Here is a 16,459-nt window from a genome sequence, read left to right as displayed (position 1 = left end):
GAGCAGCCCTCAGCAAAGGGCCATTTGGAGGGGTCTGGGAGGAGCGGACGGGCCAGCTGAACTGGGAGGCATTGGGGACCAGAGTTCAAACCACATGGACGTGTAGTGACTCAAGTGAGATCCTCACCCTAACTATGAGGGTGAGAGGGAGTCTATTTGAAGATAGTGTCCCCAGAGCCCTTCCAACCATCTGGTGGCCTTTCTAACAAGCTGGTTAAAGAAAGGCCCAATGTATCTCAGCACAGTGATGCCAGAGTTGTCACTCAATAAGGAGCTCATGCAAGTCTCACTAGTGGGACAGAGCCCAACTGGCCCTCAGAAGAGGGGAGCAGTGGCTATGTGTGTGTGACTAGAACGTGGCACCAAAGTGCCATTTCTACCCAAGTGGATGAGGGTGGTGTAAAGGATTCTCTGTCATCTAGCAGCAAAAACCTGGTGAAGAAAGCTTCTGAGCCTTTGGTCTCCCCACAGGAAGGCCAAATCATGAGGTTTTGACAAGTGGACAGCAGCAGTTTCCCCATTACCAGGTAGGTTCTGGTGGAGATGGCCAGGGGCACCTGTCCTGCCCCTGGACTGCCTGGCCAAGAGTGTGCAGCACACTTGGCCAGGTGTGGAGTACTCTGAGGTTTATGCTCCTTCTGGTTCTGGGACTCTGGGTTGGCAGGAGTCTGTGGCTCACCCTCCACATCCTTGAGGTTGCTCTTCTCACAGGCCTTCCGAATGGCCTTGTCAAGGATGCCGTAGTCGGTCTCTTCCTCCTTGATGGTGGGGAACAGGTCAGACACAATCCCAGAGAAGAGCTTGAGGTCCTCCTGCAGGAACTTGGGCACATTCACATCGCGGATGGCACGGAGGCAGATCAGTTCCTGCAGCAGGTGCCAGTGGAACTGTCAGGGTGGCAGGCCAGATACCCCTCCCACCACCCAGCAGGCCTCCTGGAGCCCTACTCCCCGGATCTTCTTTGGATGAAGCTTACCTCATTCATGCTGGGATTTTCTCGCTTGAGGTTCCCAGCAGCTGAGATCACAGTCTTTACAGCTCTCATCCCAAAGTCATAGTGGTCCTATCACCGTATGGGAGGAGGTATGGGGAGGCACTGTCCTCCTCAGGGTTTCTGCCTAGACACATAGCCTCCAACCTGGTACCTGACCACACCTCATTACCCAGCTCACAGCTGAAATGTCACTTACCCTATAGGCCCTCTGTGACCACCCACATTCCCCAGCCTGTGCTGGTGCCCCTTGCTTGGGCTCCTCTGGCTCCCTCTACTTCACCATCCCAGTGGTACTGTCCCTTTCTCAGGTTACTTATTCTTAAACTCTTGGCCTCAAGCAACACTCCCTGCTTGGATCCCAAAGTTCTAGGATTCCAGGTGTGAGCCACCATATCTGACTCTGGGTTACATTTCTACATCTCCTATTCTACTCTGCCTTGGTCACTAATAAATCCCCACAATCCCAGCAGATCACCAAGGGCGAGGAGGCACTCAAGTTGCACTAGAAAAGTGAATGAAGGAGTCCTGTCTGTGCAAGAAACAGCTTGGCCTCCCTGGCCTTTGAGCTTCCCTCTAACCTTCTCCTGTGACATCTCTCTGGACTGTCCTTTCAGCCATACCACTGTGGCTTTCCCCACTGATTTTCTTTCTCTCCACTGCAGTGGTGTAATAGAAATAGTTAAATCCACTATCTTGCCCCATGGTGCCAGACCATGAAGGCTACATCTAGACCTAAATCGTAGACTGGTACCTGCATGTGGAGCTGCATGTAGACACTGGGCTTGACTTCGGGTCACCACTAGTTGGGAAGGGCTATGTTTTTCCGGAGACATGTAGGATAGTTGCTCTAATTGGGTGTGTGTGGGTGGGAGATGATTTTTCAAAGTGGATAATTGGAAGAAAGGTTGGGGGGATGCACTGTTGCTGCTTTTCCTGTTAGCAGATTGCAACTCCTTAGCCGATGGATTTTGGTGGGCTGCATCTGGCCAAAGGCAATATTGTTGCCCTGGGGCCACAGTGAGTCATAGATAAGCAGGTGACCCAGAGAAGGCCCATTAGGGCAACCCAGAGATTTTTTTCTGAAATTATTAAGAAAAAGAAACTAAGCTGGTAGGGCTAGCACCCATAGCACAGTGGTAATGGCACCAGCCACATATACCGAGGGAGGGAGGTTCAAACCCAGCCTGGGCCAGCTAAACAACTGCAACAAAAAAAATAGCCAGGTGTTGTGGCAGGCGCCTGTAGTGCCAGCTACTTGGGAGGCTGAGGCAAGAAAATCACTTAAGCCCAAGAGTTTGAGGTTGCTATGAACTGTAACGCCACTCTACCAAGGGCAACATAGTGAGACTCTATCTCAAAAAAAGAAGAAAGAAACTAAGCTGGTAGCATGTAAGCCTACTGCACAGGGGAGTCTACTCCAGAGGGTGTGCCTGACTGAGAACAGGGCTGATCAGTAAAGCTCTTCCACCAGTGCTAGCCTCCTGGGCCAGCCTTGTCTGCCCTTGGAACCTGGGCTTAGCAAACTGAGAGGAAAGCCCATGGTGCTAGGAGGCTTCAGGGGCCTGGCCATCCTGCTCTGGCCACCACAAGGCCCAGGTGCAATTGCTTCTTAGTCTTGGTCATGTGGCCTTTGCTTCCCTAATGACCAACCTTCCCTCTCACCTGAACTAGCCAGGTAAGCATCTGCTCCTGCTTCTGCTCCAGCTCCACTATGCTCTGCAAGAGCCTGGCCAGGCCCAGCTGCCTAGGACCTCAGTGTCCTCAGCTGAGGAACAGGCATGTAACTCCTACCTTGCAGGGTTGCTGGGAGGAGTCAACAAGACAATGCCTGTGATGTACCTAGCACAGAGCCCAGCCCTCCACAGGTGCTTGACAGAAGATGAGCTCTGAGCTGCACTGGAGGCTGGGGAGAGTGGCATTTCACAGACCTCAGAACCTGATCAGGGCAGGACCTCACCTGGGAGCTGAGCTGCTCAGAAGACAGCTTGAAGGTGGTTGTGATCTTCTTAGCCAGCACATTGGCCTCATTGAAGCCAAAGGAATACAGTGAGATCTCAGCGATCATGGCATAATCTGGAACCATCATGGCCACAGGCCGGAAGAGTGCCTGGAGCACAGGGTGCATGTGTGAGCCGTAGGCAGACTTTACCCCCAAAACACCCACCCACTCTCTGGACCATCTAGTCCACCTGGCTGTCAGCGCCAATAAATGCTGAGACTCTCCTTTGTACCATGCCTGCCCTGGCTGAGGCTGACACGCCCCTGTGGCTGGAAAGGTCTGGCCTTTGTGTTGCTCTGAATCTGCCCCCATGTAACTCCCAGGAGATGGCCCCTCTTGGCTCCTGCTTCCTGTTTCTCTTGAAGGCCTAGTCTTAGCAGTCCCAAGCAGATTGTGCTCCCACATGTAGGCAACCCTGACCCCTCCCACGCCCTTGGGGCCTCCTCTCCATGGCTAAGGTTGGGCCTCAGGATCTCTGGACAAGGGAGCTACCATAGGGAAACACAGTCCCTAAAGTCCAAGCAATTGTCCTTGTATAAGTGGTTTAGCATCTCTGAGACCAGGCTAGAGCTCTGGTGCCTCCTGGGCTGCACTGAGTCTGAACTTACCTTTAGGTTATCAGGCAGCTCGGTGCGGCCAGCATATCCTGGGTTCATGGTGATAAACACTGCACAGGATGGGACCAGTGGGATCTCAACACCCTCAAACATGAAGCGTTCCACCTGTAGGGGATAGGGAGTTTACTCACCTGGGCAAGGGTGCCCAGCTCTGTCGCCTCCTTTGAATGGGCATCCCATTCCCTGCTGATGCCCCTGTCCTGGATGGATTGGACTCTGATCATGGGTTGAATCCTCTCTCAGGTCCTGGCTCCAGTCCCTAAGGTCTCCACACATCTCCTGCCTCCCAATCCCTCCACTCCTAATTCCTGACACTGAATCTCCCCAACTTAGTCAAGTGTAGCCCTGACTAGGTCCCAGAGCCCTACCTAGCAAGGAGGGAATATCTGCCAACCTTTCAGCTCTCTCCCTGGGACAAGATTCCCGGCTGCCCCACACAAGGCCTGAGAAAGGACCAGTGCTAGGGGCTCTCCAGAAGAGTTAGGAGACAGAGGAGGGTCTGGAGGCTGCCCTCCAACTGGAGAATGTATGAGGGGCTTCCAGATTGGCCACAGAAGCCTTCCAGGGCTGTACTCCTGTGAGATGAGAGGCTGCATGCAGGTAAAGCCCCAGTACCTGGCTTCTCAGCCTGCCATTTGGGGAGCTGCATGGTGACATGGGTGTGGGGTAAGGTGGGCATGGTGAGGAGTGGCTCAGCAGTGCAGATGGTGTCCCTGAGGCTCACCCGCTGTTGCTGTGCCTTCTGGATGGTGGTGATCTGCTGTGCCACTACAGACAGCACCTCAATGTCGATGCGATTGAACTCATCGAAGCAGGCCCAGGCTCCAGCACTAAGGCCAGAGTATTGATGAAAAACATGCATTCAGGGCTCAACCTGGCACCCATCCAAGGGCCCCTTTGACTCCACTGGGAGGAAGCCCTCTGTAGTGATCTCTACAAGATCAGCCACAATCCTGGCTCAGCACCTGTAGCTCAAACAGCTAGGGCACCAGCCACATACACTGGAGCTGGCAGGTTCGAATCCAGCCCGGGCCCACCAAACAACAATGACAACTACAACTTTAAAAAAATAGCTGGGCATTGTGGCAGATGCCTGTAGTCCTAGCTACTTGGGAGGCTGAGGCAAGAGAATCGCTTAAGCCCAAGAGTTTGAGGTTGCTGTGAGCTGTGACACCATGGCACTCTACCCAGGATGACAGCTTGAGACTCTATCTCAAAAAATAATAATAATAATAAAATAAATATATCAGCCACAATCCCACTGCCACCCGCTATCTCCACTGGGGGCAACCCCTTTACTCCTGGATTGCCCCATTCTGCCCCACCATCTTGTGAGAACCCCACAGGCAGTGCCCTTGTCTAGCCCTCCCCAGAGAGCTCCACCATCCTGTGCTGCTCTGGCTACCTTACACTCTGCCTCACCTGGCCAGGCCCTTGAAGAACTTGCCCATGGCCATGAAGTCAAGCTGGTCGGAACAGTTGAACACAACTGTCTGTATGGCCAAGGCCTTGCCCAAGTCTTTGGTGGTCTCAGTTTTCCCTGTGCCAGCTGGGCCAGCTGGGGCACCTCCAAACTTGAGGTGCAGGGCTCCGGTCAGGGTTAGGTAGCACCTGTAGGAATGAGAGGAGGTAGGCACTGGCCACACAAGTCCTGGACATGTCCCCTTCCTCGGGATTTCCACAGTGGATAGCCTCTTCCTCTAGGGCCCTGTGGGCAGGTGCTTCTCACTGCCCCCTCCATCAGAACCCCAGAAGTGCCCAGCCCTGGCTGCCAGGGTAGGATCTGAGATTGTGGCCACCTGTCCAGTGCTTTCCCTGCCCCATTTCACAGCCCTGCAAAGCTCTGCTTAGGGACCCACTGGGATGGCTGACATGTGGCCATGCTTCGCTTCCCTTACTCAAAACCCAGCTTGAAACTACATATAGACAGCAAGATGAAAAATGAAATGACCAATTGCTTTAGATGAGAATTGTTATAAAGGGACTTGCCCATTATTTGTCTGGGAAGATAAGTTCCTCTGGCATACTCAAAGGAGGATATGACTGATAAAAACAGTAATGTCACACCTGTCAGATACCCACTGAGTGACTGTCATGCATGCTGAGAGCTTTATTTGTATCAGCTCCCAAAATGTTCATAACCACACTGAGGAGGCCTCAGAAGAAACTGAGGCCTTTCAAACTCTGGGCTCAAGTCACGTCCCCAAGGTCACCCCACCTGAGGTAGGCAGAGTGGTGCTTTGAACTCAGAACCCATGCTCCTAATCATGAACTGATGGAGTGGATCATTATGCAGTGACTATGGTCCCTGTGCTCTTGGGCTAGCAAGAACCAGAGGAAGGGTCTCAGTGTGGAAGAAGGCATGGGGACTCTCACCTGTCAGTGAGGGGTGTGATCACCAGCCTCCCACTGTTGCCTAGGTACTCATAGCCGTAGATGAACTCTGCATTCACAGCACGGATATACAGGTCGTTATTTGTCCAGTAGTACCTGCAGGGCAGGGAGAGGGGTTCCTGTGCCATGGGGTCACAGGCCACTGGGCAACTATGTGGTCAAGGAAAGGGGGCTTATTTGGGGAAGAAGGGCATCAAGGCACCCCTGCCCAGCTTGTCCCAGAGCCTCAAGGACAGGGACTGGTTTATTGTTAATTGACTCTCCACCCTTCCCTGGCCCCCTCCTGACAGTAGCTCTGGCCCTGGGCGTGGTCCCCCATTCCTTACCTGAGCTGTGAGATCCACTCAAAGTCGTTCACGCTGACCACATCCTCCTGGATCAGCTTACTCACCACATCCTTGGCATGGACCTCAATGACAATTAGCGCTGACAGTACTGCCCGCTGCATGCGGGACAGCTTCCCCCGCACCAGGGCCACTAGGTCACTGAGCTGTAGGAATGGGCAGCACTGTCAGAGATCAGGGAGCCACAAGAAGTATCCCCCTCCCTTGCTCAGAGGGTGGGCTTCTGCCATGAATAGACTTTCAATCCTGGAGGCTTCTGATGGTCCGGGAAAGGCAGGGCACAAGGACTGGAATGGCACCTGCCTCTCTGCTGTGGATGGCTCCATCTGAGACTTCAAGAGCCAGGTGGGAGAGCCTGGCATGGAGCCAGAGCACTGGGTAAGGAGAGCCTTGGGGATGACAATGTGGGAGGGATCCAGGTATGTGGTACCCTCATTAACCATCAGCAGGGGCACCTGCCTGGTCTAGGAGCCTTCTTCAGGCCCTTGGTGCCTCCTGCTCTTGGTTGGTTGTGAGACATTTATTTCAGGAGTATTTGACCTCTGCTCTTTGGACACAACCCAAGCCTCTTGCAGGCTTGAAATAGGAAAAAATTCTGTAGGAACTGGGCTCTCCTGGGGTGTGGGTGTCCAGGGTCAGTGATCTTCTTGACTCCCACCTGCTGGGACAGCTGGGGAAACAGCTGGTTCCTGAGATTCCCGGCCTCCAGAGCCTGCGCCACCTCCATGGTCCAGTAGGTCTGGCACCCAGCAATGGTCACCTGGCCAGGCCAGCTCAAAACCCACTGGGTCCTGGGCATCTGGGAAGACAGCATAGGCAGGCTGACCCAAGCAGCTACCAGCCTGACTCTGTCCTGTCTCCTTCCCTTGAATGTTGTTTACTTTGGCCTTTCAAACTCTGGGCTCAAGCTGTTAATTCCATTGGTCCTTCAATAGCAGAGTAGCTGTTAATCTCTGGTCTTTTCAGGGACAGGGGAAAATATCTCTGAAGCTCAGGTGCTGATTGTGGGGCTGAAAATGTAACACAGGTGAGGACCTAATCTGGAACCTGGCACATAGTCAGTGTTCAAATGTAACAGCCATCATGAGTATTAATAGGAGCAAGTCTCAATTTCTGGAGTGTGTGTGGAAAGAGAAGTTTTCAGATTCCTGCCTGAGCCCCCAGAGACCACCTGGCTGGCCAAGAGCAGCAGTCGTGAAGGTTGCAGCCTAAGGATGAGGCAGGCTGGAGCAGAGAGCAGCATTGAGTGAGGAATGGAGGGGCTGGGCTGTAAGGGTTTACCGTGGGGTAGGGGCTGGGCTGTGAGGGTTTACCGTTGGGTAGGCCTTGATGGCCCTCTCGATGATGTCATGCACACTGGCCCTCATGCTGCGCTCCACCTCCCGCAGCCAGTCCTCCACATTGCTGGAGGGGTAGATGGAGAATGACAACTTCACCTCCTCACCCTCTGCTGAGAACATGTGCGTGATCTCTAGGTCCTCCTGGAACAGCAGCTGTGGGCAATGGGAGAGCAGGAGTGTGGTTATCCTGTGTGCCCAGAGGCTCTGGCCGCCTCAGACCCAGGGGAGCCCTGCCAGTGCTCCGTAGCTCAGGTTGAGAACTCTGCCTCAGGGTGCCTGGGGGCCTGCCCACCTGAGTGTGTGTCTTGGTTGGGCCTTCCCTGAACATATATGGCAGGCATCCTCAAACTATGGCCCATGGGCCACATGCAGCCCAACTAGGACATTTATCCAGCACACCAGGTGTTTTTGCTGCTGCTGACTGTCTTGCTTAGCAGCCGACTCATCCCGGGGCCTGCAGTCCAGCCCTCCAACTGTCTGAGGGACAGTGAACTGGCCCTGTTTAAAAAGTTTGAGGACCCCTGAATGGGTTGAGTGGGCCTAGATGCAGCCCAGACCTGGCATATAGCAGGCACTGGAAAGGATGCATGCCTGTGCCTTGCACAGGAGGTCTGTGCAGCCTCCTTTGTAGGTGAAGAGGAGGAGGATCATGAGTCTTCTGGCCTTAGGGGTTTCTTGACCCAGCTGACACCTCAGTGTGCTGGCAGACAGAGAGCCCCTAGATGGGTTGGGAGCCAAGAATCCTCACTCTGACCTGGGGGTTCTGCAGCTGACCTTCCTCCCACAGGCCCTGGGTATGTCTCCAAAGACCAGGAATCTCACTTGTACCTCATTTCCCCCTAAAAGAACTTGGTGCAAAAGGAAAAATATTCTCTCTGGGAAGGTACTGCAGGGCTCCTGGTGTGGGGCTACTCACCCGAGCAATGTTCTCGAAGCACTTGCGCAAGTGGGGCTGCACAGCTGTGGGGTCTTTTGTCTGGGACAAGATCTCCAGTAGTTCATCATCTGACAGGAAGTAGAATCTGCCAGGGATAAGGGAACAGGTGAGACAGGCTCCCTGGCCCCCAGTGGCCCAGCACCACTAATATTCCTGCTCCCCAGACTTGTGGGCAGATATTGACAAGTGGGCATGGGCCTGGGGGTGCCCACCTGGGGAAGGCACCCCTCTTGGTTTCCAGGTACTCGCTGAGACCCTTCTGCACCAGGTCCAGTAGCTTGTTGCAGTCCCTCAGGCTGTCCAGTAGCCTCTGGTCAGAGCACACATTGATTACCTACAGGGCCCCGGGCCAGGGAAAGAAAGTGGAAGTGAGCCAGGTCCAACCGGGAGGCAGCGGGGTAGGACCACCAGAGTACCAACACCAGCCAGAGACCCTCAGTGGGGTCTGGGAAGGAAAGGGGCAGGAAAATTGTCCCTAGCCAGGGCCTGCATCCATCAGCCCTGCAAGCCCCATAGAAAAAAATTCTGTGGTCAAACAAATTAGGGATAAACAAAGCTAAGGAGTTTGCTTTGCACAGGATTTGTCAGGGCTTCTAAAATGTTAATATGGACATTGGATCTCCCAGAGAAAAATCATCAATGGTTGTGCTTCTGAGGACTAGAGGCCCTCTCGAGAGGACATGCACCAAAGCCAAAGCCTCAGACTTGTCTGCTACTCTTTCTTGTTTAGGAAGGGGAGAGGCCAGGGGGTCCTCCAAAATGCGACCAGGGTCCTTATGGTCCAGCTGCCTCCCATCCCTGTTGAGCTCGCCTCCCGATTCTCATAGGCATTCTTCATGATCTTCCTCCAGATACGCTCCATAGTCTGGTAGCGCTTGCTTTCCAGGGGCAGCTGCCGGTTGATGTCCTCAGAGCTAAAGATGGGCTCCAGGTAGAGCCAGGACCGCTGACAGTTTAGCCACTCCTCCAGCACCTCCTAGGCAGGGTGGACAGGATAGGGACTATTAGGGTCCCAGTTCAGTTCTGTCCCATGATTGAACTATTTCATCCAACCAGAGTGCTGGGAAGAACACTGGGCACCATGGGCAGTTTCCATGGAGAAACTTCTAGGTGGTGCCGTCGGCCATGGTACTCCAGAAAACAAAGCAGATGCAGGGATTCCTGCCCTATAGAGAAATCCCACATGCTCCACAGGACACCCAGCCTCCCAAAGAGCCAAGGGAGCTGCTCTTTCCTACAAGAGGGACACATCCAATCCAGCAACTCCTGCAGGGACAGGGGAAAGACCTGATCTCTGGAAGACAAAGTATCTCATTTCCTGGGAGGACTTTTGGGTTTATAGCCCCAGGATTCTCTAAGGTTCATTAGGACTTGAGTGTGAATTCTCTAAAATATTCTCAGAACCATCAGTCCAAGAGTGAGACATCTTCAAAGCAATCCACTTTCCCTTCTGCCTCTAAACTCCCCATTCAACATTTATCTCTTGTCTTCTATCAGTGTAAAGTCACTCACTTATTCATTCACCTGTTCCCCATGAGATATGTGCTACAGCCAGCTCTGTGCCAGGCCTGTGCCAAGCCCATGTGGGCACCAGGAAAAATAGAGGGGAACAGGGCATGGTCACTGCCCTTGATGGCCCACAGTCCACTGAGAGGCTAATTCTGCTCCTGAATCACCAAGGCCCAGCTTATGAAGAAGCACTGACCAAGGGCCTCAGTGGGAACACTTTGCAGGTGGGTGTGAGGGGCTGGTGTGGCTTCTGGGTGCTGAGCCTTGGAAGAGATGGAAGGTGTGGATAGAGCTCCAGGTGGAGGGGACAAAATGGGGAAAGGAGGGAGACCTGGAGATGGTGCTGACCAGCTCAGGCATCTCTAGGTGATCTAGGGGCATACAGATGAGTCCTCCTCAACCTTGCTTCTGACCTTTACTGGAGATTTCTAAACAGGTCCCTGGAAGTCCCTTGGGAAAGGGCTGTCAGAATTACAGCTTTAGACTGGCCCTCGACTGTCCTCCAGGGCTCTGTGCACAGCCTTTGCCTCTGGCCTTGAGAGCTAAGGTGAGGGGAGCCCCTAATGCCCTGGCATCCTCACCCCAAGGTAGCCCAGATGAGATGAGAATGTGAGGTTCATGTAAGTGGGGAAGGGCATTGAAGATCTGGGGACCTTCTGGTGTCCAGCCCAGAAAGTCCCAATACTGCAGTCCTTGCTGTCCCAAGTCCAGGCAGCCCTTCAGAGCTCTTCTGGAAGCTCTTGTGCCCTTCCTTAGCCACATTTTAGGAGCAAACACTGCCCCTGCACATCCTTTTTTTTTTTTTTGAGACGGAGCCTCAAGCTATCCCCCTGGGTAGAGTGCCATGGCATCAGAGCTCACAGCAACCTCCAACTCCTGGGCTTACGCGAGTCTCCTGCCTCAGCCTCCCAAGTAGCTGGGACTACAGGCGCTCGCCACAACGCCTGGCCATTTTTTTGGTTGCAGCCATCATTGTTGTTTGGCGGGCCCAGGCTGGGGATTTGAACCCGCTACTTTAGGTGTATGTGGCTGGCGCCTTAGCCGCTTGAGCCACAGGCGCTGAGCCATGCCCCTGCACATCCTTAACTGCCTCTTTCAGTAGCTGAACCTCACAGACAGACAGCCCCATCCTAGGCTCTCTCCTCTGAACGGGGAGCCAGCCAGAGAGCCAGTGGCTGAGTGAACATGGGCTAGGTGTTCTGTCCTGCCTGGAGGCCATCATATGCCACCTGAGACAGGGGTGAAGGGCTCCTTGAGGCCGGGGAGGGGTGAGAGAAGGACAGGGGAAGAGTGCCCACCTGGGTCAGCTTCAGTTTGTTCTCCCAGGAGTTGATGCGTTGCTCAAAGGGCTTCTTGAAGGGTGAGAAGGACATGCTCTGGGTCATGACAATGTGGTCATCAAGCAGCTGTGAGGCCTCGTCTGGACTCTTGAGAATGTAGGTGTCTGTCTCCTTGTAGGGTAGCACGTTGAACAGGATGGTTGACCACTCCTTCTCCATTTTGTCTAGTGCCTGAGGCAGGGAACAAGTCAAGGCTATGTCCTGGGAAAGGGCTGGCCATCGTGCTATCTGAATAGCACTGTATAGGGAAGAACAGACTGCCTGGCCACTACCTTTCCATGGTCCCTCTGGCAAATACTCTCAGCCAGAGAGAGTGTCTGGTCAACACAGTTCCCTTGGGCTCTTGTCTGAATCTGGAGCTGACTCACTCTCACACATGTGCTATATGTGTACAACATGTTTATATACACTTGTTGAGAGGCAGCTGAGGTTAGGAGTGTAGGGTGCTGGTCCCAGCTCTGGCACTTACTGGCTGTGTCACCTTGGCCAGCTGCTAAACCTCTCTGAGCTTTAAGTTACTCATCTGTTATGAGGATAATGCTGTTAGCTCCTTCCTAGGGTCTTTAGAGGAGTAACTGGGGAGTAGCAGCAATGGCAGACGTTGTGCTAAGCACTTTGCACGCATGATTAACTCACTTAATCAAATGTACCTCAATCCCTGGGCATGATGACTCCAGAGATGGAACCCATTACTATCATCCTCCCAACCAGCTATTGTGACCACAGCTGGAAGCCAGGGTCTGGGTGGGGTGGGGTGGGCATGCTGGTGGCTGCCCACCTGCTCGATGGCATACTCCTTGCCAGCCACCTCAGCCACCTTGCTGATACTCTCAATATGGTCCTGCAGGTTCATCTCAAGGCAGCGGGCAAAAGTCAGGTTGGCTTTGGGCCTAACATTGATGTTGATCTCATTTGACAGTATGTCCCAGTGCCGGTTCCGCATGCCAGGGTTGCGCAGCCCCTGGATCAGCGGGATGTATGGCTTGAACTCCTCGATGCGGGTCCGGATATCCAAGGCCACATCCTGGCAGGCTGCCGGGTAAGGCAGAACAACATGAGAGGTGGCTGGCAGAGGCTAGAAAGGAGGGGATCAGTTGGTCCTGCTGCCTACCTGGGACATCCTTGAATTGCTTCACACACTTGTGCATGGTCTTGAAGGACTCGATGACATTCTTCTCCAACTGCTCAGCATCAATAGCTGACAGAGGGTCATTCATCCAGCTCTCAGACCAGCGCAGCCAGTCAGAGGCTGTGGTCCAGAGATCCAGGTAGGGCTGGAAGTCCTTCACCATCCTGGAGAGCTTATCATACTGTGGGGGCAGAAGGCAAAGCTGGGGCTCTTGGGACATTCCCTCCTTGGGCCAGATCCTCTTCCCATCCTGGCTGCTGGTTGCCAGATCCTGCCCCAGGGATCTAAGCTTGCCTCCCTTCTTCCCTCCCTGCCACACCAAGGCTCTGGGTTCTGGGATGACCCTCAGGCTCCTGCCTAGTTCTGGCAGCCTCCCTGACCCAAAGGCCAGGGTTGGGCTATCTCCACTCAGCAGTCCCCCAAATGCCAGAGCCCTGCCACCTGGCAGTTGGGTCCTGGTGTGCCTGCAGACACAAGCTGCTTCCTCAAGCCTGGGGAGGTGGGGGAGAGGACAGGGTGCTGCAGAAGGCCTACATTGGTGGTGGGCAAGCCAAAGATGCGCTCGCGGTTGTTGTAGAGTGTGGCCAGCTGCTGGCAGTCCTTCAGCTGCTTCTTGACCCGTCGTACCTCATTGGCAATCTCATGTGCTCGTGCAATCTCCACGTGGGTGGAAAAGCCAGCAACCACCAGCTGTGGGCCAACAGGTTAGATGGCCCCACAGCCCCACATAGCCAAAGGACCCAAGGTCTCAAGGCATCAACTCCTCCCAGTTCTGAGGGGACTTTGTTTTGGAGTCAGCAGTTCCCAGCCCATCACAGGGTGATTGACTGCCCCTTGGCAACATGGCAAGGCCAAGGAGAGACCCAGTGGCCTGAATACCATGCCCCCTACCCATTGGGGCACCAAGGGCACAAAAGAGCTGAGTCTTTACTACTCTAAATATTTTTTGGAGCTTATTTCCAGGCATCTTTGGCCTTTTGGTTCATCCTTTCAGCAGTTTACTCATTTGTCCACCCACTCACCAATCACACATTGACACAGCACCTCCTGAAGGCAAGGAGTGAGGCAGGCTCTGGAGAACTACATATGTGTGCGGCGAGGAACCTATCCTAGCAGAACCTTCAGCCATGCCCACCTGCAGTCCTTCCAGCTTCTCCTGGAAGTTGTTCTGATCCATGATCTGGATTTTGCGGAACTTCTCCTCATCCTCGGCATGCTGCTGTTGCACTGCCTCTATCTGCCCGAGGATCTTAGAAGGCCAGTTACTGGCAGCCCATCTGTCCAGGGATGGTGGTGGGGATTGGGAGAATTAACATAGCTGAAATGATGGGGTGGAAAAGCCAGATAGAGCCATCCTGCCAAGCACCCAAGCAGCCAGGGCAAAGAAGGGAATAGGTGTAATCCACACAGCAGTTGAGACTAGCTGGGGCAGGGCAACTGGGAAGTTGCCACCAACAGGGAGGCTGCCCTGCCCTCTGGGAGCTGGGGTCAGCATGCAGTAAGATACAGATCTAACATGCCCAACATAACGATAGGGGAAAAGGGGAAATGAGAGGAATGAGGCCAAGTTCCCCTCTTATACCCCAGGGACTAGAGGGGCCTTTCCTCAGAGGAGACAAAGCAACAGAATTTAGCCTATAAGTCCTTGGTGACTACCCAGGGCCACTGGGCCAGGTTCCTCCATATCAGGCCAATTGCCATTGTCCAGCTGACATGGGAGATCTGGAGAATGTGGGGCTTCCACCTGTAGGTGGCCCAGGGTTGCTGACCCTGGGAGAGGTTCAGTGTCTTATGGAACCTAGGCTTGATGGCCACTGTCTGTGAGGTAGGGCTGGAAAAGGGGTCTCTGGTAGCCTTAGTAAAGCTTAGTTGGAAGGAGGCCCCTGAAGCCATTTTCCACAAAGCTCTGGTGCCCGACAAGTGCCCCTCCCAGGGACTGCCATATGGGCAGGGCTTTGCCGTCTCTCAGTTCTTTCAAGGACCCCAAAGGGCCCCAACACAAACAAAGGATCCTAAATCCTGAGTAAACATGTACGTCAGGCCATGTACTGTCAACTAGATAGAGACACAGTTGAGGGAGCAGCTGGGTCCCTAAGCCAAGAGTCCCAAATGATTTCCTTCTACCTCATTAACTACTGTCCTGCCTGGTCCCAGCCTGTGTCTGGAGCTATAGCCTCTGACATCTTGGCAGAGTATTTCTGGTGTCACTACACAGCCTGCAGCAGCCAGGGCATTTGGGAGCCACTACAGCTCAGCAGTTCTGCCCCTTCCTCTTGCCATCCACCCACCCATCTGGGTTGGGGCCTGAGCTCCTACTCACTTGTCATTGAAATCATCTGAGTTGAGGCTGTAAAGGAATTCATCCATGACCTGGTAGTCATCCATGACCTTTACAATCCGCTCCTGAAAGGACAGATGGTGATGAGAACAGTATGTGTGCTAGGGAGGGGGGCGGTGACTGGGGCCAGGCTTTCCAGAGAGGCCTGGGTGCTAGGGAGGAGCTATTCTTTTCCAGAGAGGAGAGACCTGGGGCTAGGAAGGAGGCACAGGGTACAAGGGCAGTATAAGCCTCGAGGCTCCAATTTCCAACCCCCTGGTCTACTATGCCGTTAGCCCTCCTGACTTCTCTGCCACATCCCCAGCATGTAGCCCTGCAGACCCCACCTGTGTGTCTCCCTCACTCCAGCCTCCTAACCCTAATCCCCCAGGTCCTGTCCACCCCAGCCACAGACACTGAATACCAGCCTTGAGCCTCCTCAGCCCTAGTCCCCACATGCTGGCCTTACCTCCAGCCCCATCAGCCGCTCTGGGATGCTCTTCATCCATTCTCGCAGCTCAGCCAGCTCCTCAATGCTGTTGGGCTTCTCGTAGATCTTGCGGCTGATGCTTCGGAATTCCTCACAGGTCTGACAGTGGGGGAGGACGATGTGTTGCTCTCTTGCCTTTTTCCTCCTCCTCAGTCCCCAGCATTTCCCCCAGGTAACTGTCCCCCACACCACACCCTGCAGTGCTTTCCAAAAGAGGTACTCCTGGCAAGCTCCTTGGGTTGCTGAGGCCCCTCAGTGGGGCAAAGGTATCACCCACTCAGCCTCCTCTGGCCTCACCAGCACACCCAGGGCTTTGAGGCTGGCATTTGTACATCCTAGCTCTGTGAAACTGTCCATCCCAGGGTATCTTCATGAGGGCTTCCCAGGATCTACATGTCTGGGGAAGAAGGCAGAAACCTCCCTTCCTGGGACCTACCACATGGGACAGCTCCCTGTGGACAGGCAGGGATCAGGGCAGGATGACTTCCAGTTCCCTCCACTAGCCTGGGCATCTGTAGGCAACCCCAACCCTGACAGGGGACATCTTGTTAGTGGGAGTATGCTATGCATGTGAGGGTGAGCTCACATTGCTATGGTCACCAGGCTGGGTGGGTAGACACTCACACTTTCCACTTCCATGTGCAGGTTCTTAGCCAGGATGTCCAGCATGGAAGTAGCCAGGGCCTTGCGCTTCTTGGATAGGCCCTGCTTGATGTTGTCAATGTTGATGTGGAAGGGCCCGATGACAATGCTGCTGGGCAGTGAGTTGTCCAGGATCTCTTTCTCCTGCAGGTGGGTGAGCACCACTTCTCGCACCTCCTGAGCTGAAGGGCAATGGGTCTGGTAGGCCCTGAAGACAGCAGGCACTAATGAGGCGGCAGAAGCTGGTGAGTAGGGTGGGCAGGGCCACACCCACAGATAAGCAGACACTGGTGAGCAGGGTAGTTGGGGGCCACATGTGCAGACGTGCAGAGGCTGGTGAGCAGGGTGGGCGGGGGCCACACGTGCAGACGTGCAGAGGCTGGTGAGCAGGGTGGGCGGGGGCCACA

At 54.2% G+C, this 16,459-nt stretch overlaps 1 protein-coding gene across 1 annotated transcript in view; it reads right to left on the bottom strand.

Annotated features, from left to right (window-relative positions):
- Positions 1 to 16,459, bottom strand: part of DNAH1 (dynein axonemal heavy chain 1) — an 86,726-nt gene that overhangs the window by 30,724 nt on the left and 39,543 nt on the right. The window contains exons 13-33 of the mRNA XM_023513042.1: positions 16,035 to 16,260; positions 15,390 to 15,509; positions 14,924 to 15,006; positions 13,739 to 13,880; positions 13,138 to 13,293; positions 12,586 to 12,784; positions 12,253 to 12,506; positions 11,433 to 11,645; positions 9,437 to 9,601; positions 8,838 to 8,959; positions 8,605 to 8,710; positions 7,662 to 7,841; positions 7,007 to 7,147; positions 6,331 to 6,494; positions 5,987 to 6,100; positions 5,033 to 5,221; positions 4,335 to 4,440; positions 3,602 to 3,715; positions 2,952 to 3,101; positions 977 to 1,063; positions 680 to 866 (exon numbers count right to left, since the gene is read on the bottom strand). Coding sequence (XP_023368810.1) covers positions 680 to 866; positions 977 to 1,063; positions 2,952 to 3,101; positions 3,602 to 3,715; positions 4,335 to 4,440; positions 5,033 to 5,221; positions 5,987 to 6,100; positions 6,331 to 6,494; positions 7,007 to 7,147; positions 7,662 to 7,841; positions 8,605 to 8,710; positions 8,838 to 8,959; positions 9,437 to 9,601; positions 11,433 to 11,645; positions 12,253 to 12,506; positions 12,586 to 12,784; positions 13,138 to 13,293; positions 13,739 to 13,880; positions 14,924 to 15,006; positions 15,390 to 15,509; positions 16,035 to 16,260 — 3,218 coding nt within the window. The remainder of the gene's footprint in view (positions 1 to 679; positions 867 to 976; positions 1,064 to 2,951; positions 3,102 to 3,601; positions 3,716 to 4,334; positions 4,441 to 5,032; positions 5,222 to 5,986; positions 6,101 to 6,330; positions 6,495 to 7,006; positions 7,148 to 7,661; positions 7,842 to 8,604; positions 8,711 to 8,837; positions 8,960 to 9,436; positions 9,602 to 11,432; positions 11,646 to 12,252; positions 12,507 to 12,585; positions 12,785 to 13,137; positions 13,294 to 13,738; positions 13,881 to 14,923; positions 15,007 to 15,389; positions 15,510 to 16,034; positions 16,261 to 16,459) is intronic.

This window comes from Otolemur garnettii, unplaced genomic scaffold (genome assembly GCF_000181295.1).
Source record: "Otolemur garnettii isolate 467f Iridium unplaced genomic scaffold, OtoGar3 scaffold00032, whole genome shotgun sequence".
Classification (NCBI taxonomy): Eukaryota; Metazoa; Chordata; class Mammalia; order Primates; family Galagidae; genus Otolemur; species Otolemur garnettii.
Note: the sequence above shows the minus strand (reverse complement) of the source record. Positions and strands in the feature narration are given on the sequence as shown.